Source organism: Podarcis tiliguerta (assembly GCF_965153285.1).
Source record: "Podarcis tiliguerta genome assembly, chromosome: 7".
NCBI classification, from domain to species: domain Eukaryota; kingdom Metazoa; phylum Chordata; class Lepidosauria; order Squamata; family Lacertidae; genus Podarcis; species Podarcis tiliguerta.
Genome location: NC_139540.1, coordinates 15812549 through 15836527, shown reverse-complemented (window position 1 = coordinate 15836527; position 23979 = coordinate 15812549). Strand labels below are relative to the sequence as shown.

General features: G+C 45.4%; 1 protein-coding gene across 1 annotated transcript; it reads right to left on the bottom strand.

Annotated features, from left to right (window-relative positions):
* Positions 1 to 379: 379 nt before the first annotated feature.
* Positions 380 to 18710, bottom strand: TNFRSF11B (TNF receptor superfamily member 11b). Its single transcript, XM_083450627.1, has 7 exons — positions 18449 to 18710; positions 13384 to 13753; positions 5905 to 6102; positions 4268 to 4492; positions 3064 to 4045; positions 1936 to 2950; positions 380 to 1816 (listed from the first exon to the last, which is right to left on the bottom strand). The coding sequence occupies exons 1-5, from the start codon at positions 18476 to 18478 to the stop codon at positions 3657 to 3659; spliced, it is 1212 nt and encodes a 403-aa protein (XP_083306753.1). The 5' UTR covers positions 18479 to 18710; the 3' UTR covers positions 380 to 1816; positions 1936 to 2950; positions 3064 to 3656.
* Between the last annotated feature and the right edge of the window lie 5269 nt (positions 18711 to 23979).

Sequence of the window (23979 nt, the reverse complement as noted above, 5' to 3'; positions counted from 1 at the left end):
TCCAGCTCTGAGGGCCTTCTGGTGATTCCCTCACTGCGAGAAACGAAGTTACAGGGAACCAGGCAGAGGGTCTTCTCAGTAGTGGCCCCCGCCCTGTAGAATGCCCTCCCACCAGATTCAAGGAGATAACTTTCTGATGTTTAGAAGACATCTGAAGGCAGCCCTGTTTAGGGAAGTTTTTAATGTACTTTTAATCTTTTGTTGGAAACCACCCAGAATGGCTGGGGCGATCCAGCCAGCTGGGTGGGATAATAATAATAATAATAATAATAATAGGCATTAATTTAGTTGTGGTTCCTGCATTGCAGGGGGTTGGACTAGATGACCCTTGCAACTCTCCACCTCTGTGTGAACGGCCCAAAAGACCACACAAGTCATATTATTATGGAAAAAAATCGTTTATAAAACATGATCAACATCCAACCTGGAAATCCACCTTTTTAAATATGGTACATTCATCTTCTAAAACAATACTTCATATACAGCTTGTTTATGATATATTTCCACCATATACCATTATTTTTTTAAAAATGAGCTGAATTAGGAAATTACATCCATGAGACCTCACAACCTATACAGACGAACCTAAGAAACAATCTTTAAAAATCCACAGAATAAGAATGAAGGATGGGTCCAATATGAAACACCACATATGTGCAGCTTATAAATACACCTCCTCATTCCCTTTAGCTTGAAAATAGACAGTGTACAATCCATTCCTTTCTCTCTCTCCTTTGAGGATGGAAACAGATGAAAAGCTTCCTAACACTGCAATTCAGTCAGCATTAAAAGTTGGCCCACGACAATCTATGCAACAATTGTTGCTGGGCCAGCCAATGTAATACCATCCAGTTGTTTTGAACTACAACTCCCATCACCCCCTGCAAACATGCCCAGTGATCAGGGATGATGGGAACTGCAGTCCACAACAGCAGGAGGTCATCCCTGCCTTACTGTGTCCCTGCTCAGTTGAGCTCCCCATTGCTCTACACCTGGTACCAGGGCTGTCTTACCCATAGGCACTAGGGGTGCGAGGCACCAGGGTGCCGGGCTCTCAGGGGTGCCAGGCCGAGAGGCTGGGGCCCGAGAGTTGAGTCTGGGGAAGAGACGGCCCGTCAGTTGGAGCGCCGCGGTGGGCTCTTCTGTTGCCGTGAGTTCGGGGGTGACCAATCCAGCGAGACGCTGAGGTGGCCAGCTGGCTCTGCTCTCCTGCACACCTGGGACTGGGCAACCGGGTGTGTGTGTGTGTGTGCCAGGCGGATCTTTGCACCTCAGCACCGCATATGCTTAAAACAGCCCTGCCTGGTACACAGGGGTACTATTTTCAATTTCGTTAAAAAGAACCAAGTATTTTACTCAGGGAGAGGGTAAGGTTTGCAGTATGGTTCAAAGGCTGACTTTTGTCAATATTTATTATTATTATTATTAACCCCCAAACCCCACAAATAAACCCCAAAAACACAACTTTTCAGAGGTCCATTTTAAGAATTTTTGGGGCCCGGGGCAGATTCATATCCACTATGTGTGAGCACTTGCACCTAGGAGAAGGGTGGAAATCCTTTGGATAGCAATATTTCATACCTAGGAAATAGGCCCTGCTGAATCAGACCAATGGCCCATCAAGTCCAGGATCCTGTTCTCACAGTGGCCACCCAAATGCCTGTGGGAAATTCACAAGCAGGATAGGAGCACAAGGTTACTCACCCTTCCTGTGTTTTCCAGCAACTTGTATTTGGAAGCGTTTTTAATTTAGGGGAAAGATGGTTGGTGTGTGTGTGTGTGTGCACGCGCGTGCGTTAGAGCAGCCTTTCTCAACCTGTGGGTCCCTGGATGTTGTTGGACTACAACTCCCATCACCCCTAGCTAGCAAGGCCAGAGCTCAGGGATGATGGGAATTGTAGTCCAACAACATCTGGGGACCCACAGGTTGAGAACTGCTGCATTAGAGGTTGGGAAGGGAGGGTTTTTTGGAGCCGGGGAGGCTAATGTGGAGCTGCCACTTGAAGAGGGAGCTGGAAAGCTCTTGTGCGTGAGTCAAGCAGCGCCTCACACTGCTTCGGATCCTGCTCTGTACCAGAGATAGGGGTGTTCCTGAGAAACAATCTGAAACTCGAGCTCTGTGTAGGCACTGGGGAAAAAGGCACGAGGCTGCAAACTAGGGTGGGTACATTGGCGCTGCAAACACAGGCCTCTGCATCTTGCTTTTGTGTGTTGAGTGTGAAGGCCTGAAGGAGAACTGGGTTCGAATCTTGCACAATCCTAGTTCCCAGTGCCGGGGAGGACCCTACTAAGCATGTTCAAGAGGACATACTTCAGAGTTCCTATCGGGGGTTCATGCTCACCATGCAAAGGCCAGGAGTGAAGAGGATGTTGGCATGGGCATGAACATTGGCCCTGCATCACCTACAATGGGAGTTGACCTGAAGATGCTGTGGACCACAGCTCCCATCATCCCTGATGCTGTGCTTGATGGGGTGATGGGAACGTACTGTATTTTTCGCTCCATAAGACACACTTTTTTCTTCCTAAAAGGTAAAGGGAAATATCTGTGCATCTTATGGAGTGAATGCGTGGTTCCTGGAGCCGAATTGCCCAGGGCAAAAAGCAGATCATGCTTTTTTTTTTGAAAGCAAAAAACTGCTCCAGCTAAGGAAAAGACACTAAGGCAAACAAGAGGGAAGGGAGTGTTGAAAGGAAACAGCTGATCTGCAAGCAATCGGGGAGGGAGATAAGGGATGCTAGAGATAAAGGAGGCTGCCTGGGAGGGAGGAGGTAAAAGCCCATGGATACTCAGGATTTTTGCATTGGGTCAGCCCAAATTCACCATCAGATCACATAGCACGTCCATGGCTACAGCCTGCACCAAAAAAATCATGCACCCACTGTTGTGTGGGGCAACAATGGCGCAGAAACCCGAATCCACATGGATTCTCAGGATTTTTGCATGGGGCTACCCCAAACTCGCCGTCAAATCACATGTCTGTGGCCACAGCATGAACCACAAAAATCATACATCCACTGTTTCGTTCAGAATTTTTTTTCTTGTTTTCCTCCTCTAAAAACTAGGTGCGTCTTATGGAGAGAAAAATACGGTAGTTCAAAGCAATTGCAGTGCACCAGTCTGGCTAGCCTTGCTCTGCTCAGTTGGTGCCTCAAACACTCTTTTGAGTATCTGAGTAAGAACTATGTTGGGGAAGCGAGCGGAAGAGAAGCTGCCCCCAGGAAATGATACCCTTGTTCCCCACTCCACCTCACAGATTCACCATATGGGATGCTGCGGTGCTGACCTCTCAGCAAGCAGGTCATCTGTTTCTACCCTTAATCTCAAACTGCGGCCATTCAAGTTAATAAATATGTACAACATTCTGGAGTTCAGTGAATATAAATAGCAAATATTTGTTCTGGTATTTCTCTGCACATCTGTTTGATTTCACTGGAAATCTTGGACGTCCTAAGATTCCAGATCAGGAGCTTAATGTAACAACAACAAAAATATTATTATTATTTTAAAATGATCTAGGATAGCTCTGAGCTATCCCAGTCAGACGTATAAATATAAATAAGCATAATATAGAAAAAACATTCCCCCTCCCAATCCACATACAAAAATGTAATTGCTAGCAGCAAGTGGAGTATGAAATATTGGATAGCTAAAACTATGCGCGCCTCACTTTCACCAAATGGATCTGGTTTCCGAGCATTTCTAAGAAAAGCTTCTGGTATAATTTGTACATCGAGAGGCTGTGGAGGAACTTGACCACCTTCCGGAGGCCTTGGATCGTCGTCTTGGGGAAATGGTATGTTTTCAAATGCTTCAGCGCATACGTCAAGCCCTTGATAGTGTCTTGGTCTCTATTTTTTACTCTCCACAAGCTGAGAAGCCTGAGAATCGGCTCGGAAGATTTGCACAGCCTCAGAATGCGGTCGATTTCTTCCTTCCCCACTTTCTTCCCTGGCAAATTTTCCATCAGGATGCTGAGCTGCTCAAAGGTGATGTTGAGGTGGCCAATGTGTTTTGAGACACTGTTTTCACAGTGGTCAATGCCTGCGAAAGACAAATAGAGAAGCTGGTTTGTTTCGTGGACTAACAGGGTCGTAGAGTTGGATGGGAGCCCAACCCCCTGCAATACAGGAATCTCAGCCAAAGCATTCATGACAGATGGCCATCCAACCTCTGCTTAAAAACCTCCAAGGAAGAAGAGTTCATAAATAAATGTGAGCCTGCTCAGTGTATGCATACACCGCTCTGCTTGTATACTGGCCTTACCTTGCTTAATGTTCTTGACCGCAGTGTGGTCATTGTTCTGCTCCTTCCATAATTTCAGTAACTGAAAGGTCTGTTCCTGAGGACTGTGCCTTTGTTTAAGCCTTTCTGTAGTTTCTGTGTTGACCTTTATACCTGGCAGACTATCCCTTAGCATGTTCAGCCAGTTGGGCGTGAGTTTTGTTGGAACGGCAAACCTGAAGAATGCTTCCTCACATAAGGTCACATCTAAAGAAAAAGAAGAAGAAGTGTATTGATCTTTCAAAGTCTGCCTGGTCAGGATCAGCCATCCAAACATTGCACCTGTGCCTTTTCGAAAAGTATAAAAAATCCCCAGGATTGCTCTACCAAGGCTGCAGTCCTCTGCATGCTTACTTGGATGTAAACCCTATTGAACACAATGAGACTTGCTTCCTGAGTAAATAAGCCTGTATTCTGTGAAACTACACTTTGACCTGTGTTATTTATTCATTAAATTTATATGCTACCTTTTCCTCTAAGGACTTCAAGGTGGCGTAAATGGTTCCCTCTTTCCTCATTTAATCCCCACAACAACCCTGTAAGGTAGGCTCGGGTGAGAGATGGTCCATAGCTGCCAACTTTCCCCTTTTCTTGCAAGGAATCCTATTTGGAATAAGGGAATTTCCCTTAAAAAAAAGGGAAACATTGACAGCTATGATGGCCCAAGGACACCCAGTGAGTTTCATGGCATGGGGAGCTTTGAACCCTGGTCTCTCCCTGGTCCTGGTCCGACACTCTCATTAGTCTGCATAGAATCTTGGGGGTGCACCCCCAAGCTTGTGGCTTCATTCTGTAGAAAAAGACTGCTCAAGTGGCCCAAAACTTTTTGTTAAGTTAATGGCTCTCACGCTCAGGTGTATCTCTGCATGACTAAAGAGTACAAGCGACTGGTTGCTATGGAAACTACCAGCTGGAGGTACTTTCCAGAGTTGGAGTCAAGCAATGCATAGGGACCCAAAGATTCACTACCATAACCTAATGAAATGCTTCCAGAAGTGTCACTCTGGATGAGGAGCAGAGCTGGTACACTAGCTTCACAACCGGTGGATTGCTGTTGTTTACCAGAAAGGATGAGCGAGGCGCAAAGAGGATTAGACGAATTCATGGAGGAGAGGGCTTTTGATGGCTACTAGGCATGATGGCTATGATCTGCCTCAATAGTTGGAGGCAGCCATGCTTCTGAATATCAGTTGCTGGTATTCAACGTAAGTAGGGGAGTTCTATTTTACACAGGCCCTGCTTGGGGGTTTCCTACAGGTATTGGGCTGGCCACTGTGGGAATAGGATGTTGGACTAGATGGGCTGTTGGCTGGATCCAGCAGGCTCGTCTTATGTTCTTATGGTGGTGGGAAGGTTGGCGCAGTGCAAACACACTGGCAGAATCAATCCAGTGTTCCTGCCAGTGTGTTTGCACCATTCCAACTTCAGCTCTTCTGCATTCCCTCGGGTTAAGCAATGGTGACCCACCTGCTGGGAAGGTCGTGTAGCAGTTCTGCCCCACCCAGCAAGCTACATAGAGAACAACTTCTATTTCACATCAGTCAGCTGAAAACTATTTGTTGCTTTGAAGCACAAAACTTAACTAGTAGAAATACAACAACTGGTAAACTGGCACATACCGATTCCACACTTCTGATCTGATCTGTCGCTTTTTTCTCCCTGGCAAACATTGTCACGTGTGGCGTCTCCCTTGCGCACCATTTTGAGACCCAGCGCGCTGCAGTTGGTGTGCTTTTGACAAGCTTCCTTGGATGACGTTTCATTGGAGAAATAGCCTTCTGGGCATCTCTCGCAAACCGTGTCACTTTCAGGGGTACCTTGGGACAAAAGAAAGAGACAATAAATATGCTTGGCAATCACTTTGTATACAGCACTTCAGGGGCTTCTTATATATATGGTGAAAGGCAGCATGAAAGACTGAGCGGAAAAGCAATCAGATAAGTGCCTGATTTGTGTGTTCCCAAAGATTCTCTTTCAAAGGGGGAAGCTCATTTCCCAGGACAGCTTTGCCAATTAATGTTTTAAATCTCATCTGCTTTGTTTTTGTAAATGGCACATTCAGAAGTCTCACACGGGACAGTGCATGCCCCAAAGCACTGAGCCGCTTTCAAACGTAGGTGGAAGAAAGCATTATTTATCGAACTGTAGAGCTGGAAGGGATCTTGAGGGTCATCTAGGCTAACCCCATGCAATGCAAGAATCATAGCTAAAGAATCCTGGACAGACAGCCGTTCAACCTCTGTTTGAAAACCTCCAATGGCAGACAGTCCATCTTCCGAGGGAGATCAGCTCTTATTACCAAAACGTACTTCCTAATGTGAGAAAGTTCTTCCTAATGTGATTTCTTCAAGTCTAAAGCTCCCTACATATTTAAAACTAGCCCATTAGGCAGTTTTTAAATGTGGAATATTCAGATATGGAATCTGGACAAGGAAAAGGTTCACATGGAACTTGGTTGGTGCAACAGGACACCCACCTTAGTTAAATGAACATGGGACTGGTGGAGATCAGTAAAAAATAAACCCTAGAAGTCCAACTCTGATACTCCAGAGCTGGTCCAAAGTCAACTCCGCTCAGACAGTTGGAAAAAGTTGCTTGGCTACTAGGTTTGATTCCTATGGACCAGCCCAGCATATACCTGCCCTGAAGCCCCACCACATCAACACATGATGAGCTGCCATTTTCTATTTCCCACAGTGACCCAGAGCAGTGCTGGCCCAAGATATTTCAGCACCTGAGGCACCCCTTCTCCAGTGAAGAATGGATGAGTGAAGGTCTGAGTCAGGATAGGAGGTGGGCTGCCAAGGTGAAGGAAGGGTCAGGGCTGGCCCAAGCGTGAGGTGAGGTGAGGTGAGGAGACCACCTTGGGTGGTAGGATCCACAGGATCAAAAGATCCAGCCTGCAAGGAATGCAGTGGCAGCAACATCTATGGTCCACTCCCTGGAGTCCAGATCTTCTGCCCCTGCCAGGGAGGGCACCAAGATAAGGGGCCATGGGTGGTATTTTTGCCCAAGGTCTTCTCAAACCTGGAGCAGAGCTGGCATTGCCCATGGAAACTTTGAAGGAGTTCTTTCACCAGAGCGCCGAAACCAGTGCATTGGATAACTCAATGAAATGCCTTCTTTCCTTCAAAATCTGGCTTGTCACGCTCACGTTCAATGTGGCATGCCAGCCATGTGTTATAACCTGCTGGGTGGTTTAATAAACCCAGCCTGTGCAGGCAATCTGGATTTAACTCAAATGAAGGGCTTATCAAACACCTGATGGTCTGTGGTTCGTGGCTGCAAATTGGACAGGGCTGATTTAAGCCCCTTCTGAGCAGCTTCCCATTCCGACATAAATGGCGATAGAATTAAAACAGGTGTTGCATTTTTCAAATCAAGCTGGCATTTTCTGCCTTTCCTATGTAAATGAAAGCTCTTGCTTGCACTTAGTTGATATAGATTTGAGCTAGAGTATGAAATTAGAGTTCTGTAGCTAAATTATGCTGCTGGATACACTTAAATGAGTTTCCAAAGACTTTAAAGGTAAGGAATAGCTCAGGAATGTGACACAGTGAAGAATATGCATCGATTCTCCTCTTTGGGCCTGGCTGGATTATTGTATGTGCCCTAAAAATATGATGCTAATATTTAATAAAAAATAATTCTAAGGGATGCATATTTGATTAAACTGCTGTTGTAAAGCAATCAACACAGAAGGTGTTGTGTACGGATGAAAATATTTTTAGGATCCTGGAGAGCAAGAAAGTTGGGGTTCTGTCCTTTACTAAAAGATCTACAATGATGAATTAAATGTGCAGTTAGGGAACAAATGCTGTCATGGTTATTAAGATACATAGCTTCTCACAGAAAAGCAAGAATTGTGATCCATCCATAGTCAACGAAACAGAAACTCTAGGAGTATGTCACCCTGATTGCCAGTAAATTTCTAGCCTTCAATTCTAGTGTTCACTTTTAAGCTCGTAAAGAGCATGGATTGAGCTATAAATCAGTGGTCCCTGTGTGAGTTACCCTCTGTTCTATATTCCCTTGTCAACTGTTATGTGCAGGACCTAGCAGCAGGGCCTTTCCAGAACTGGCCCCATTACTGTGGAATTTCTATGTCAGGGTAGTTCACAGCATTAGTCTGATTGCAGTCAATGGGTTGCATTCAATCTTCCAGGAATGGATCTAGTGCTTGCATACTCCTTCCTTCCTATGCTCCTTCCTTCCACTCTTCAACTGAAGGGCTTAACACATTATTTCCTGATTTGATCAAACCATAGTTTGCAGTTACATCCAGACTGGCAGATTATGGTTTCAGCAAGGCCTTTGAACTAGCATTGCTTACTAGAACAAAACTGGTTTGTAATCCTGGAATGGAGCGACTGCTTAAATAACAGCCTGAAGTTTTTTTGCACAACAGGAAACAATGGATTGATCAAACCACACATGAGGGGGAGGGGAGAGCAGATGTACACGGGTCTCTTTCCCAGTCCCCAAAACGAATGAATGTATTTTGGAAGAATGCATTACATGAGCTCATGTAAATATTTTTATATTTCCTGTTTGGCATGCTGAAAGCATTTAATCCAATGTCTAAAATGTAGCTGTAGTTTAAAGTACAATTTATGAGGATTTTCACACCTCCGGGCATTCTGGAAGCCACTTTATATGCAGCTAGCTAATATTTTTGCAGTAAAAGAAATATATTAAAAGCCCACACTTTGCATCTGGAACTGAAATGAAGTAGGAGACTGGTTTTCACTCCTCCTTAGCTTCACAAAATGATGAAACTAGTATGTGCCGGGCCATTTTCAAGCAGATCCATAAAGTTTCTGCACATCTTTTTGCTGTTGTTGCTAGAGAAGGATTCCTTTAGTCTTTATTTTCTAGATAGTGCTCTTCGGTGGCAGTATAAATTTCCATCAATAAAGAACACGTGACCTCTTTTATCTGTCTCTCCCCCCCCCCACTCCTGTTTTTGTTGTTAAAAATCTATCGCTGTGGTCTCTATCCTTTCTAGCAATGCACAATATTACCAGTTTGAGAATTACTGGCTGCGCGTGTGTATATATATATATATATATGCAGGTTTTGGTGTCCTCGGGTGTCTTCCCGTGTAAAAGTTGGGGTGTCTAGGCGACGTTTCGACGAGGTCTCACTCGTCATCTTCAGGCTGGTGCTTTCGGCTTCTTGTTACTGGAACAGAGCAGGATCTCAGTGTTTGAGTTCCTATAAATACTGTTGAGGAGGTGTGGTGTATAGCCTCCAATGTTCTGGGCAGAGAGGAGGTTCCCAGGCTAGTGTGCCTTTTCTTCTTTTGTTCCTTAATTACTTGAGGGATATCTTGAGTGATTTCTTGAGTGATTTCCTGAATCCCACTTAGGTGGGTCATTAGGTGTGGATTAGTTGCTAAAGCCTTCGTGTCTTGAACTCTTGAACTTTGTGAAGAGTTTTTCTGAGAAGATGGCTGTACTGCACTTGGTTGTGCTCTGGCTTGGCTTCGTGTATAGGGGCGAGCTGTGGTTTTGTGGCCTGTGCCAGCCAGATCTGTGTAGGGATTGCAGGGGGGTGCAGCATCCGGAGGTGCCACCCTGGTTTGGCTACTGGATGGTGTCTGTAATTTATCTGTGGAGAGGGTCTGGGTTTGGGTCTGGTGTGGTTGATTGGTGATGGCGTTCTGTGTGCCTCTGTGTGCCTCCATAAACACAATATCAAAACAGCCTTTTGCACCAACCAAAAAATAGCCAATATCCTCAGAAACCCCAAGGATAAAATTCAGTTGGAAAACCAAGGGGTCTATGAAATACCCTGCAAAGTCTGCCCAGCCACGTACATTGGACAAACAAACAGACGAATAAATGCACGTATCGCAGAACACAAGAATGCCGTCAAAAAAGAAGAAAAAACTTCCTCTCTTTTCCAACACATGAAAGAAACAGGACACGAAATTAATTTTGCAGATTCCAAATTGCTCTTTAACATGGAACATCACCACAAGAGAATAATCATGGAAGCCATCGAGATAGAGAAACACCCTCACAACATGAACAAGCGTGACGACACATCCCGCTTGCCAGACATCTGGAAATTAGCCCTCCCCACAAAATCTGACACCAGATCCAGAGGCACACAGAACGCCATCACCAATCAACCACACCAGACCCAAACCCAGACCCTCTCCACAGATAAATTACAGACACCATCCAGTAGCCAAACCAGGGTGGCACCTCCGGATGCTGCACCCCCCTGCAATCCCTACACAGATCTGGCTGGCACAGGCCACAAAACCACAGCTCGCCCCTATACACGAAGCCAAGCCAGAGCACAACCAAGTGCAGTACAGCCATCTTCTCAGAAAAACTCTTCACAAAGTTCAAGAGTTCAAGACACGAAGGCTTTAGCAACTAATCCACACCTAATGACCCACCTAAGTGGGATTCAGGAAATCACTCAAGAAATCACTCAAGATATCCCTCAAGTAATTAAGGAACAAAAGAAGAAAAGGCACACTAGCCTGGGAACCTCCTCTCTGCCCAGAACATTGGAGGCTATACACCACACCTCCTCAACAGTATTTATAGGAACTCAAACACTGAGATCCTGCTCTGTTCCAGTAACAAGAAGCCGAAAGCACCAGCCTGAAGATGACGAGTGAGACCTCGTCGAAACGTCGCCTAGACACCCCAACTTTTACACGGGAAGACACCCGAGGACACCAAAACCTGCATTCCTGTACCCGTGAAAATCTACGAAAGCATATATATATATATATATATATATATATATATGCTTTTATAGGAGTATCTATTCACGACATTGGTAATTAATTACTGCCACACATTTGCGATGACTTTTGCTATTACACTAATATTGTTATAATTACTCTCTGGGTGCTATATCAGTCCGCACTTCTGCTGTTTGTCAAGGCACACAGAGGCTTGAAGCAGCACTCTTCCCCCATGAAAAATGTTATTAGTTATAACCCATAAATACTGCATCCCAGATAATGTCCCTGTGAATGAGGTCAATCCATCATGTTTCTCATTAGAAGGCAATTTGCTGGTGCCATTAAATTACCCATTACAGTAAGAGCAGAACATTTTGCTACTGTGAGCAACATCACTTTTGGCAGCAGTCCAGCGAGATGTTTAGGAGGACAACGGCTGTTTTTCACAGGCACTGCAATAAATTTGCGATCCATGCGTTGCCTCTGGGCGTATTCGAAAGTTGAAAGCTATGCAAGGGTCTCTATGTGAGAGCTACACAACTGTGTATGTGTGTGTTTTGGTTTTGTAGTTGCACCCAGGCAGCAAAACCAGGATGCTTTGGAAAATTTTGACTAGGCTGCTGTTGGGCTACATGGCCTTGCAATCCATGCAGGCAATTTCATAACTGTGAACCAGGGATATGGGACTTGAGGCAATTCTTGTTTGCAGCTCCCATCACCCCTGACTATCAGCTGGGGCTAATGCAGATTTCAAGTCCAACAACATCTGGAAGGCCACAGGTTCACTATGTCTGACGTAAGCCAGCCTTGCAAAATAATAAAAAAATAAAAAGTCCACTAAAGTTAACAAACTACCAACCCCCAACCCACCTCCTGTCATTCCAAAAAGCTGTAAAGGAGCGCAAGCCAAGGTGCCTTACTCTTTGCACCGTTGAGTCAGCACGACTCCATGCACCAGTGTCCTCTTAGGGCAAGGAAGGAAAGAAGAAGATGCCGATTTGCATGGAATCTGCATAGGCTGATTCATATGCACAGCTGCAAATTTAGAATGGGTAACTGCAATTTAAATAGCAAGGCAAGGCAACTTGGTATTAGGGTTCTTGCCATTTGCAACAGGATTTGAACGGGACAGAGGACTCCTTTAAAGAGGAGGCTGTTCTCTGAAAAGCAAGACATACGCAGTCCTCATATATGTCTACTCGACTGCTTTGATCTGGGGAACGGGCACTGTTTACAGGTGCCGCAGATTTGTTCTGCGTTTGTAAGAAACTGACCTATTCATGTTGCAGGCAGCACATGAACACTGCAACTCCCCGCCAATTGACACCTTTGCTTTGCAGTTCCTGATAAAGACAGTTTTGTTCAGGCAAGCCTACCCAGGCATGTGGATGAAAGCCTGCGTGCGTTTTAGTCTGTTTTTATCTTAACTGTTAGTTTTAATTCTATTTTGAGTTTGTTAAATCCTTGTTTGTAATATGTCCTTTTATTCTTGTCTCTTTTTCGGTAGGTTCTATTTGCAATCAAAACGGTACATGCATCTTGTCTAATAAATAAAACCATACAGTTGTTGCCCCAGGCTTGGACCCTTAAACTGCGCAAGTTGTCTGTGAGCGAAAGTGTTAAACAGACTTCCCTCCCTTGTTTCAGCCTCTCTGTATCCTGACCCTGCTGTCTGTCTCAGGCCGCATTCATCTTCCTCTGGCACTCTGGATCCTTGTTGACGTGCTCCGGATCCTGACCGCCAGCCAGATTATACCACACTGACACTGGATCCTATGCACCTCAACAGGAGTTTAGCACAGCTAAAGGTGGCCCTTTGTTTCAACCTCACAACAACCCTGTAGATCAGGTTGAGAGACTGGGACTAGCCTAAGGTCACCCAGTGAGTTTCATGGCCAAACAGGGATCTCAATCCAGCTCTCCCTGTTCCAACACAGGCATTCACTAGCTGATCTCCCTTATATATAATGCTAGTGATCTGTGGTGCACTGAAGATCCGGGGGGGGGGGGGAGCACATGCAAGAACCCACTGTTTCCCAGTACAGTGGTACCTCGGGTTAAGAACTTAATTTGTTCTGGCGGTCCGTTCTTGACCTGAAACTGTTCTTAACCTGAGGTACCACTATAGCTAATGGGGCCTCCTGCTGCCGCTGCACAATTTCTGTTCTCATCCTGAAGCAAAGTTCTTAACCTGAGGTACTATTTCTGGGTTAGTGGAGTCTGTAACCTGAAGCATCTGTAACCTGAAGCGTCTGTAACCCGAGGTACCACTGTATACCAAAGGGTGTGTGTTTGTAATCTTCCTGGTCTGGTTTCCTGGTGAAGTTTCTTCCTCGCCCCAGGCGAACAGGCACGAGGCCATCTCTGGGAAACAGACACATACCTTTCTCAGCAACACCATATCCCGGCGGACATGCTGTGTGCTTCAAGCAGAATTCCAGTTCAAGGTACCGCCCTTCGATGCACTCGCAAACACGGTTCTGGGTGCTGCTGCATTCGACTTTCTCGTACTGCAGCTCCTTGCACACCACGTTGCAGTACTGGCACTCATCGTTGCTGTTCCATTCGTCTGCGTAGAACTGACCCGGGCAGGGGGCACACTCAGTCTTCGAAGAAGCCGTGCAATGCTGCTTGACGTAGGTTCCGGGGGGACACTGGTCACACAATATCTGACGGGAGGTTTCCGAGTCGTAATGGAGGTACTTTGGGGGAAAGTCCTCCTGGACAGTCCATTTCACAGATATGTCCAACAGCTAGCAGAAGAGACACAACACAGTGTTTTAGGTTACATGGTTGGCAACACACTGGTGGTATCACTGTTGCTGTTTACATTTCTCAGAGGCATTGCCCTTAAAGCCGGTGCCAAACAGGTGTCAAGAGACAGAGGGACACCACTAAAAAGGCCCTGCCCCTTGTGGCCACCCTCCAAACACCCCTCAGAGAGGGAACTTGGAGTGGGTCGCATTGTTTTGAGGGCAGATATAAGGCAACTTCGAATGATGCAGTTTTATTTGTGTGTGTTTGTGTGTGCCATCTGGAAAACAGTCAAACAGTGAAGGATTTGCAACAAGGCAGAGATTCATGAGGGACAGGAAGTGGGCATCTTAGAAATGCTCATATACAGTACATAATAATAATAATAATAATAATAATAAAAAATAATAATTTATATCCCACCCTCCCCAGCCGAAGCCGGGCTCAGAGCAGCTAACAATACATAACCTTCATCTTCCTTTCTTAACATTAATGATTAAATATTTTTTCTGCCACAGCAACTCATATAACTTACAGCGCTGTTAAATGGCCTGTAGTACCCTTAACAAACATTGCGATGTTGTTGCAAAGTTCTGGTTTAAAAAACTACAGTTTTCGTGTTTTCAAAAATATCCCAGGATCAACAGGGGGTTTATTGTCTCTCCTCCACCCAGATAAAAGGATTTTGAAAGGGAAATGACATTTTATTGATTTCCTTTTCTATTGGATCTTTCGCACTGATCTCCAAACGGAAGTCAAATGACATTTGAGCTCCACCCACTCGTGTGAAATAAATGTGGATTTGGATGACAATTGCAAAGACAGCCAAAGCTCCTACAGGCATCTTTCCCTTCAATCACAGCCTTGTGAAAGTAAAGAAACTAGTTTTTCAGCATACAAAAACATTATTATATGTCTTGGCTTTGGGGTTTCACGCAGACCGCAGAAGAATGTTTGGATTTACTGAAAGAAACAAATAAAGCAGCCTCACATCACAAACACATCCTGGTGTCTCCTTTGCCTTTGAAAAGGACTGTCAAAGTCTGGATGGGATGCAAAGTCAAATCCCTAAACTGTGCTATTCACTGATTCAGGTGGGGAGCCGTGTTGGTCTGACGCAGTCGAAATATATATATATATATATAAAAATTGTCCAGTGGCACCTTAGGTAGAGTCTTGCCAGACTCTAGGGTTGTGCGCCCATCTCACTCAAGAGGCCGGGGGCCAGCGCTGTCCGGAGACACTTCCAGGTCACGTGGCTAGCGTGACATCGCTGCTCTGGCGAGCCAGAGCCGCACACGGAAACGCCGTTTACCTTCCCGCTAGTAAGCGGTCCCTATTTATCTACTTGCACCCGAGAGTGCTTTCGAACTGCTAGGTTGGCAGGCGCTGGGACCGAGCAACGGGAGCGCACCCCACCGTGGGGATTCGAACCGCGACCTTTCGATCGGCAAGCCCTAGGCGCTGAGGCTTTTACCCACAGCGCCACCCGTGTCCCAGTGGCACCTTAGAGACCAACTAAGTTTGTTCTTGGTATAAGCTTTCGTGTGCAAGAAGTCTGCATGCACACGAAAGCTTATACCAAGAACAATCTTAGTTGGTCTCTAAGGTTTTCCCAGTAGTGATGTATGGAAGTGAGAGCTGGACCATAAAGAAGGCTGATCGCCGTATAATTGATACTTTTCAATTATGGTGCTGGACTCTTGAGAGTCCCATGGACTGCAAGAAGATCAAACCTATCCATTCTGAAGGAAATCAGCCCTGAGTGCTCACTGGAAGGACAGATGCTGTAGCTGAGGCTCCAATACTTTGGCCACCTCATGAGAAGAGAAGACTCCCTGGAAAAGATGTTGGGAAAGATTGAGGACACAAGGAGAAGGGGACGACAGAGGACGAGATGGTTGGACAGTGTCCTAGGAACATGAGTTTGACCAAACTGCGGGAGGCAGTGGAAGACAGGAGTGCCTGGTGTGCTCTGGTCCATGGGACCACGAAGAGTCAGACACAACTAAATGACTAATCAACAACAACAACAACAAGGTGCCACTGGACATTTTTTTATTTTATTTTTTAAATATTTCATCTTGTTATTCACTGCTCTACATAATACAAGTGCAAATGGGGCCCAAGATCCATTGGGCCACCAATGTTTTTCCAGCAGTGGGTGACCAGTGAGATCTCAGAAGCAGGACATACAGGGCGATAGTCCTTGCCCCTGTTTGTTTGTATGCAGGATCTAGTTTTCTGATATCTGTGGCTTCTAAACCTGGATCTATTTTTCACCTGGGTTTTTGCCTTCTCCTTTCCATGCCACCATGTTACCGAAAACCCGTGAGGGGACGGAAGCCCACCCAAAACCAATGACCCACTAGATCCTTGCTGGAAAGTGACATTTCCCCCTTCCCTGAGGGTTTATGCCTTTCCTGGGGGTTTTATGCCATTTTCCCGCCACCTTTTCCCTATGCAAGTCAATGGAGAGAGGTATTTATCTGAGGGAGAACATGCTGTGTACCTGAAAACCTGTTATGGGGAAGCTAATGCCTACCAAAGACCCTTGGGGTAACATGTTTCTTGCTGGGAGACGAATACTCAGTGGCGTAGCGTGGGGGTGCAGGGGGGGCCGGCCGCACCGGCCTCAACATCTGGGGGTTAGGGTTAGGGGGCACAAATCCACGGGTTAGGGGGCGCAAATCCACGGGTTAGGGGGCACAAATTACTTGCCTTGCCCCGGGTGCTGACAACCCACGCTACGCCACTGCGAATACTGTCCTCACTTTTTCTAAGAAACCATGCTCTTTTTTCTCACACACCCTGATTCCTAAAGTACCCACCCCAAAACAGTTCTCTTTGCAGGGGAACCACTGCAGCTGTCAATCTGAAATCTGTCAGGAGTCATCCCCTCAGTCAGAAGAGAGGTCCCTGTGAAAGGGATACACCCCCCCCCCAATTTATATTGTTTGATCTGCTAACAAGAATTGCCAGTATTGAGAGATGACTTTCAATCCTAACATCATTCTAATAATGAATTCAGTTTATGCAAACTACTGGGAAGTTGATTTCTGTTCTTCTTTTCATATTGAGTATACTGTTGTTGTTTTTAATGGGGCAGAACCTACTGAGAAATGGGGCTTATACATACCCAGTGGGCTGAGTCCCATTTTTAAGAAGCAGAAAATCCCTTTGTCCTAAGTGTTTCTATATGATTGGCAATAATAACTCACTGAATACATGATCTACCGAATGCTCACATGAAGCAAAGCTGACAGATAACAGGAAGCATTCACAGTTATCTGATCAGCTGTAGCTCCACGTTGCACAACTTCTAGGTAACATCAAACATCACTTGGGTTGATTAGTCACAAGGCAAACTATTCTCAGCTATGAGATCACTTTTAAAATATATCTGTAAGGTTGTAATCGGTGCTAATCACACTCAGAGAAGACCCTTGATGTTGATGGACACAATTCACTTAGGTCTATTGATTTCAATGGGTTTACTCAGATTATAACCTACTTGACTACTGCCCATAGATTTTGGATTCTTAGCTTTCCCAGAGTGGGGCACAAATAAATGTCTCCCTAATGTACATCTGAGAGAGGGTAAATCGGAGAAAAGGGTAAAGGAGATTGCAAAAATAACAGACATTCCAACCCATTGATTTTGGGGCACACCTGGCAGTGTCGATGTTCAGTGGATCTCCTTATGAATGAAAGAGCTGTCCCATTCTCTTTAACATTCATCTCCACACATGCAATGGGAGCCAGTAAGAGACATTTGCCCACTTGAAGAGAAGAAGAGTTTGGATTTGATATCCTGCTTTATCACTACCCTAGGGAGTCTCAAAGCAGCTAACATTCTCGTCTCTCTTCTTCCCCCACAACATACACTCTGTGAAGTGAGTGAGGCTGAGAGACTTCAAAGAAGTGTGACTAGCCCAAGGTCACCCAGCAGCTGCATGTGGAGGAGTGGGGAATCAAACCCGGTTCACCAGATTACGAGTCTACCACTCTTAACCACTACACCACACTGGTTGGGCACAGAAGATCCACAAACCTTGATCGTTTGCATCAGGAGAACTGGTGGCAGAGCAGAAATTGCAATGCTCCAGAGATCTTTCTCCATACAATCATTTTATGGGAAGATTCCAGGGATTGTACCTTAAACCTTCTGCTCTGTCTGTCACCAGTACCTGTTCCACATCCAGCTACCGCCCTTAGATCATCAGAGCACCACGACAGATAACCCAGTGCTCTCTGTCTATGTGAGCCCCATATATCCATACATTTGTGCAATCTATAAAATTAAACATGGTATCTGACAAACCAGTCCAGTCTCACAGATTTGCTCCTGTTCTTTCCAGCCCTCCTCTCCACAGACTGTCCTGACAATATTAAACAGATTCATAACATCTACAGTGGCCTAAGGCTCTCATAGGAGGGGCAGAACTAGGAGATTTAGAAGGCACCTATTTCTTGAAAATGCAGCATATGAATTCCTTCCTCTACCCCCTACCCCAGAAGCCAGGAATGTCTCATCCCTTGTTAAAACTTTGCAGCCCACTACGATTTGAAAGCTAGCACGCTTACTGAAAGAGCTGAAGAGGAAAAGTCAGCCAGCGGAGAACAGAGAATGATATCAACGCTCTGATCGTGTCAGTTCCAAAGCAATCGTCAGTCTCTGGGCAAGGACTTACCACAAGTGTGCAGCACAGGAACTTGTTCATTGTGGTTGCTTTCAAACCCTCAGGGATCTGGAAAAGCAATCAGGCAGTTAGGGAGCGCTCTGGTCTCGTAGCAGCTTGCGAACACTGGCCCAGCACATTAAAAGCTCGTTTATATATATATCTGCAGCCCCATGCAACAGGAAACCCTGGCACAGCTTTGAATACTCATTCCCTCCCCACGAGCAATTTCTTTTTGATTTTTTTTTTTTAAAAAGGAACCTGTCGATGATTTCATGCAACTCCTTTCAGCGGTATTTAACCACAAGCTGGAAAAAAAAAAGGAGGGAGTGTCAGGATCCGGGCACAGCGATGGGTTAACTAATTACTGTCTGGCAGTCACCGCCTCTGCTGTGTTACTGCCCACCCCTTTTCTGGGCAAAGAGGGGGTGTCCAAAGCAGACTCACCTCCAGGACAACAAGGGGCGAGTTATTCACAGCCCGGCTGTTCTAGAAACAAAAGTATAAAAATATCCTGCTGCAACCAGCTCATCCCTTTTTGGTAGTAAAGTTGTTGTTTTTTTGCTTCCGATGCCCTGAACTAGAGCTGAAACGAGCAATCCTTCTCACTTTGTGATACATGGTTTTACACTTTATCTCCTGATCCAGTTGACAATGCTACAAAGGTCCATATTTTTATTGATGCATTCAAGACATTTTTTCAATTATGTTTGACCCTGCCATAAACCCTGTAAGGTGGCCCATTCTTAGTCCCACAGTACAGATGGGGAAAGAGGGTTAAGACAGCTATAGCAGGTTTTCTTTGGAATTAAGTACAGTAGTACCTCGGGTTAAGTACTTAATTTCATTCTGGAGGTCCGTTCTTAACCTGAAATTGTTCTTAACCTGAAGCACCACTTTAGCTAATGGGGCCTCCTGCTGCCGCTGTGCCACCAGAGCACGATTTCTGTTCTTATCCTGAAGCAAAGTTCTTAACCTGAAGCACTATTTCTGGGTTAGCGGAGTGTGTAACCTGAAGCGTATGTAACCTGAAGCGTATGTAACCCGAGGTACCACTGTATTTTTGTTTGGCTCATGTATCTTGTTTCTTTGAAATCGTCAGAATAGAAATATCATTTCAAAATGATGATGGGTAGGAACATATCAGGGAAGCTGCCTTATACCATCAGACCTCTGATCCATGTGGCTTGGTATATCCAACTCTGAATGGCAGCGGCTACTTGAGAGTTTCAGGGAGGGGACGTCCTACCTGGAGATGACAGAGATTAAACTTTCCCTTTAAACCTTTAACACTTTCAGCATATAAAGCAGATGTTCTACAACTGAGCTATAGTCTTTCTTTCTTCTGCTGAAATTGTCCCCAGAGCTGATTCAGGATGAATGTCCTATTCTCATCTCCCCCTTGGCCGTGTTTCCCTCCCCATTCACAAGGCTGAGAAATTAAGCTCACAATTTCAGCTAGGGATTAATGTAAATGTTGAGATAAAGGTTGCCTATTGCATTAGATTCGTCTATCGGTGTTTAAATTTCTTCCTTCACAAAATAACATAGACATGAACCAACTGTGGAAGATGGAAACTGAAAGTGAATTTACAGACCTCCTCCAAACAAATGTACAGTTATCTGTCCCGCGATGTGGTTCGGGGGTTAGTGGGTTTGGGGAAGGTTCAATCTGAACTGGAGAAAAGTTGGCTGAACCAGGCACGTATTGGCTAGTGCCCATGTTAATACCAACACTCCTCTACACAGCGGAGCCTCAGAGCAGTTTTGCAAGTGTTTCGAAAATGTAAATGCATGTTTCGTTTTGGGTTGGTTTTTTTAAAAAAAAAACCCAAGGTGGATAAGCAAATATGCACAAAGAAATGAGTTACTTAAAAAAGAACTTGCGGACAGCTCTCTCGATGCTGAAAGGCTAACACACCACTTCAGCAATGGGAAGAAACTTGCCAATTCAACTTTCATCTTGCTACTATGACTGCAAGCACAGGTTGAAGTAAAATGAACTCACTGTGACCACAAGGCTTCACAACAAGTCAGGCAGTGGTGGGGGGGGAGAGGGGGGAGAGGTGTTCCTCAGACTCTCTGTCACTGATTATTTATAACTCAGAAATTCTTCTCCTGCCCACCCCCCCTGCTCTGAGTTGGTTCAAATGACCATTCACAAAAGGCAGATGATTCATACGGCCACCTTTACTCCAGCCTTGCTTTTTTTAAAGAAATATTTTTATTAGGAAATTCAACAAGACATTTTATCAAAAAAATCCTTAATTCCCCCCTATTTCCCCCCTCCCCCTCCCCATAAAGCAACCCTCCCCCCCCCCCCAGACTTCCCTCAGCTCCTCTCTCTGGTTTAACAACAACTGTTATTCTCTGTATGTTACAAAATTGTATAGATCCTTAATTTATCTAACTGGCTATTATCAATAAAAAGTTTGTTAGTGTTTATTCAAAACCTGCCAAGGAGTCCAGGTCATTTTGTTGTTTCTTTAAGTACTTTGTAAAAGCTTCCCATTCTTCCTTAAAATCACAGTTGTCCTTATCACGTAGTTTGTGTGTCAGTTTCGCCAATTCCGCATAGTCCATCGGTTTCTCTTGCCACAGTTCTTTAGTCGGGATTTCCTCATTCTTCCATCCCTGTGCTATTAGGACTCTTGCCGCCGTTGTCGCATACATGAAAATGTTTTTCAGTTTCCTTGCTAATAAGGTGGAACAAAGCATTGCTTGTAGGCCTGTGATTCTTTAAAGGGGCTGTTTTCATTTATTTATTTTTGCAATATTCAGCTATTGAGGCTACAATTTGAAAGCGATCTCCAGTGTGAGGTGTGTGTGTGTTTGTTTGTTTGTGCATGCATGTATGTGTGTGTGGGGGGGGAATGCCTTCTCTACTCTCACCTCTTGTGCAATTTTCCTGCCGAATATCCTCCTCCTGCTGTTTTTACTCCCCAGCCCCATAAGAGGGGGGTGGGGGAATATACAGGATCCCATATCCATTCCTCACTGGATTGGCGTGGTTGTGGGGGCAGCTTGGAAGGATTTTCCTTGGGGAAACAACCTGAGGGGAAAGGTTACAAAACCTCTCCTTCCTGTCCTCTCCTTCCAAACTCCTTCTATGGACTGAATTTCCAGAAAACAACAACAAGGACGCCTAAAAAGAATCACCAAGCTACACAGAACATGCAGTTCCGTCCTAAGACTTCAAACGTCATTGCTAGCTCACCTGACCACATATACCTAGGTTAGTCATTTGTGGGTAACGGATGAAAGGGAAAAAATAAGTAACTTTCTTCCAGTTTACAAAAGTGTCTTGTCTGGCTTCCCAGAGGTCTGTTCATATTTGCCATGATCAACCTGGTGTGCAGCTATTGACAACTCTGCTTATCATCATCATCATCATATCTAACCCAGATCTCTCTTTCCTTGGAAGATCACTAGCACTCACATTTGCTTCCGGAAGGAACCTTGGTTTTGGGATTCGCACCAGTTTAATGCTTTGAATGTGCTTTGACTTTCAGCTTTGATTCATTCACTTCTGTTAAAATCAAAGCAGGGCATTTTTTTCGCTGCTCTCTGGTCCCAACGGCAAACACCTGACCACAACCGCAGGTTCCGTAAACATCTTACATAAATCCCTGGATTCATAAACACCGATTCGCAAATAATGAAGTGACAGTAGTTTCTGCAACATAAAGTTTTGACAGGGAAATGCTCTTCCCCCTTGCCTCGCCAAACTTAGCCCCCTTCCATCCAAACTGACCGAAGGAGGGCAAGTCTCAGGAGGATGGGGGCGAAGAGGAGAAATATCATATCACCACATGTGGCCATGGCTATCCCACGTGACTCAAAGGTAGGGATGGTGGGGGCAGTTTGGCTCAGTTAATATTTCAAAGGCGAACCTACCTAATTTGCACTCCCTGAAACATTGCATGAACCAAAATACAGCAATCCTTTGACATCCACATGCAAAATTTTGAATTTTGCAACGTTGTTCTACAGCAAAGTAATGTGTTCAGAAATGCGTGTACTAGGTATAATAATAATAATAATAATAATAATAATAATAATAATTTTTTTTTTATTTATATCCCGCCCTTCCCAGCTGAAGCCGGGCTCAGAGCAGCTAACAACAATAAAGGTAACACAGCATTCTAAAATCAATTCATTCTTAAATCAATTCAATTCAAATTAATGGCAACCATTGGGCATATAAATGCATATACTTGTGAAAAGAACATAAAAGTGTGTTATGTTGCAATTTTATTTTTTTTTTTTTGCAAATTTGGCAAAACTGCAAGCAAAAATACGTACCTGTATATTAGTAGAAGGGACGCGGGTGGCGCTGTGGGTAAAAGCCTCAGCGCCTAGGGCTTGCCGATCGAAAGGTCGGCGGTTCGAATCCCCGCAGCGGGGTGCGCTCCCGTTGCTCGGTCCCAGCGCCTGCCAACCTAGCAGTTTGAAAGCACTCCCGGGTGCAAGTAGATAAATAGGGACCGCTTACTAGCGGGAAGGTAAACGGCGTTCCGTGTGCGGCTCTGGCTCGCCAGAGCAGCGAAGTCACGCTGGCCACGTGACCCGGAAGTGTCTCCGGACAGCGCTGGCCCCCGGCCTCTTGAGTGAGATGGGTGCACAACCCTAGAGTCTGTCAAGACTGGCCCGTACGGGCAGGGGTACCTTTACCTTTACCTTATATTAGTAGAAATTTGCACTGAAATACGAATGAGGACTTCTTTTTCCCCAAACTAATGTGCAGATTAATTCTGCAATCCTAAGGCTGCTGCTGCTGGGAAATCCAAAGCCTACATGGGCAAAAAGGCTGTCAATGGCTACTAGCCGTGATGGCTACGCTCTGCTTCCATGGTCAGTTATGCTCTGAATACTGGTTGCTGGAAGCCGCAGGAAGGGAAAGGTTTCTTGTGCTTGAGTGTCAGGGCTGGTTCAGCTGCAGCTCAACAGCTCAGAGATTGGCAATAAAGTTGATACAATACAAACAGATAAACCTGCCAGAACTGATGATCGGGGCCTCCCACTTCCCCCCAATTCTCCTCCTCATCCGGCTGTTTCCCATGCAGTGTTAATCCCCCCCCACTTGAGGGGGGGGGCTGCACTCTCTGTGCTTGTTGCTCTGCTACATGCAAAAGTCGCTGAGACCTTGGAGACAAGGGAGGAGGGGAGCTGAATACAGTAGGACTGGCAGGCTCCTGTAAATCTGTTGCAGCCTCGGCCTTCCCCTCTCCTTCAGCTGCCTGTCCTATGTCTGCAGTGCTTTCTGCCTCTTCTTCTCTCTCTCACTTAAGCCTGTTGTTTGTTCAGCATCCAACCATTCTGCCTCCCCCCTTCATCCTTTGACCATGTTGCAGCACCACTCCCCCGCATCAGAGCCTTCCTCTTCTGAGGCTCCCCCGGGGGTTTCTCTGGCAGGAGCCCCCCCAACACTCTTCATTGTCCAGCCAGTCTCTGGCACCGGGTCCTGCTTGTTGGTTTCCCACAGGCATCCAGGTAGCCTCTGTGAGAACAGGATGCTGGACTAGACAAGCCCTTGGCAGGCT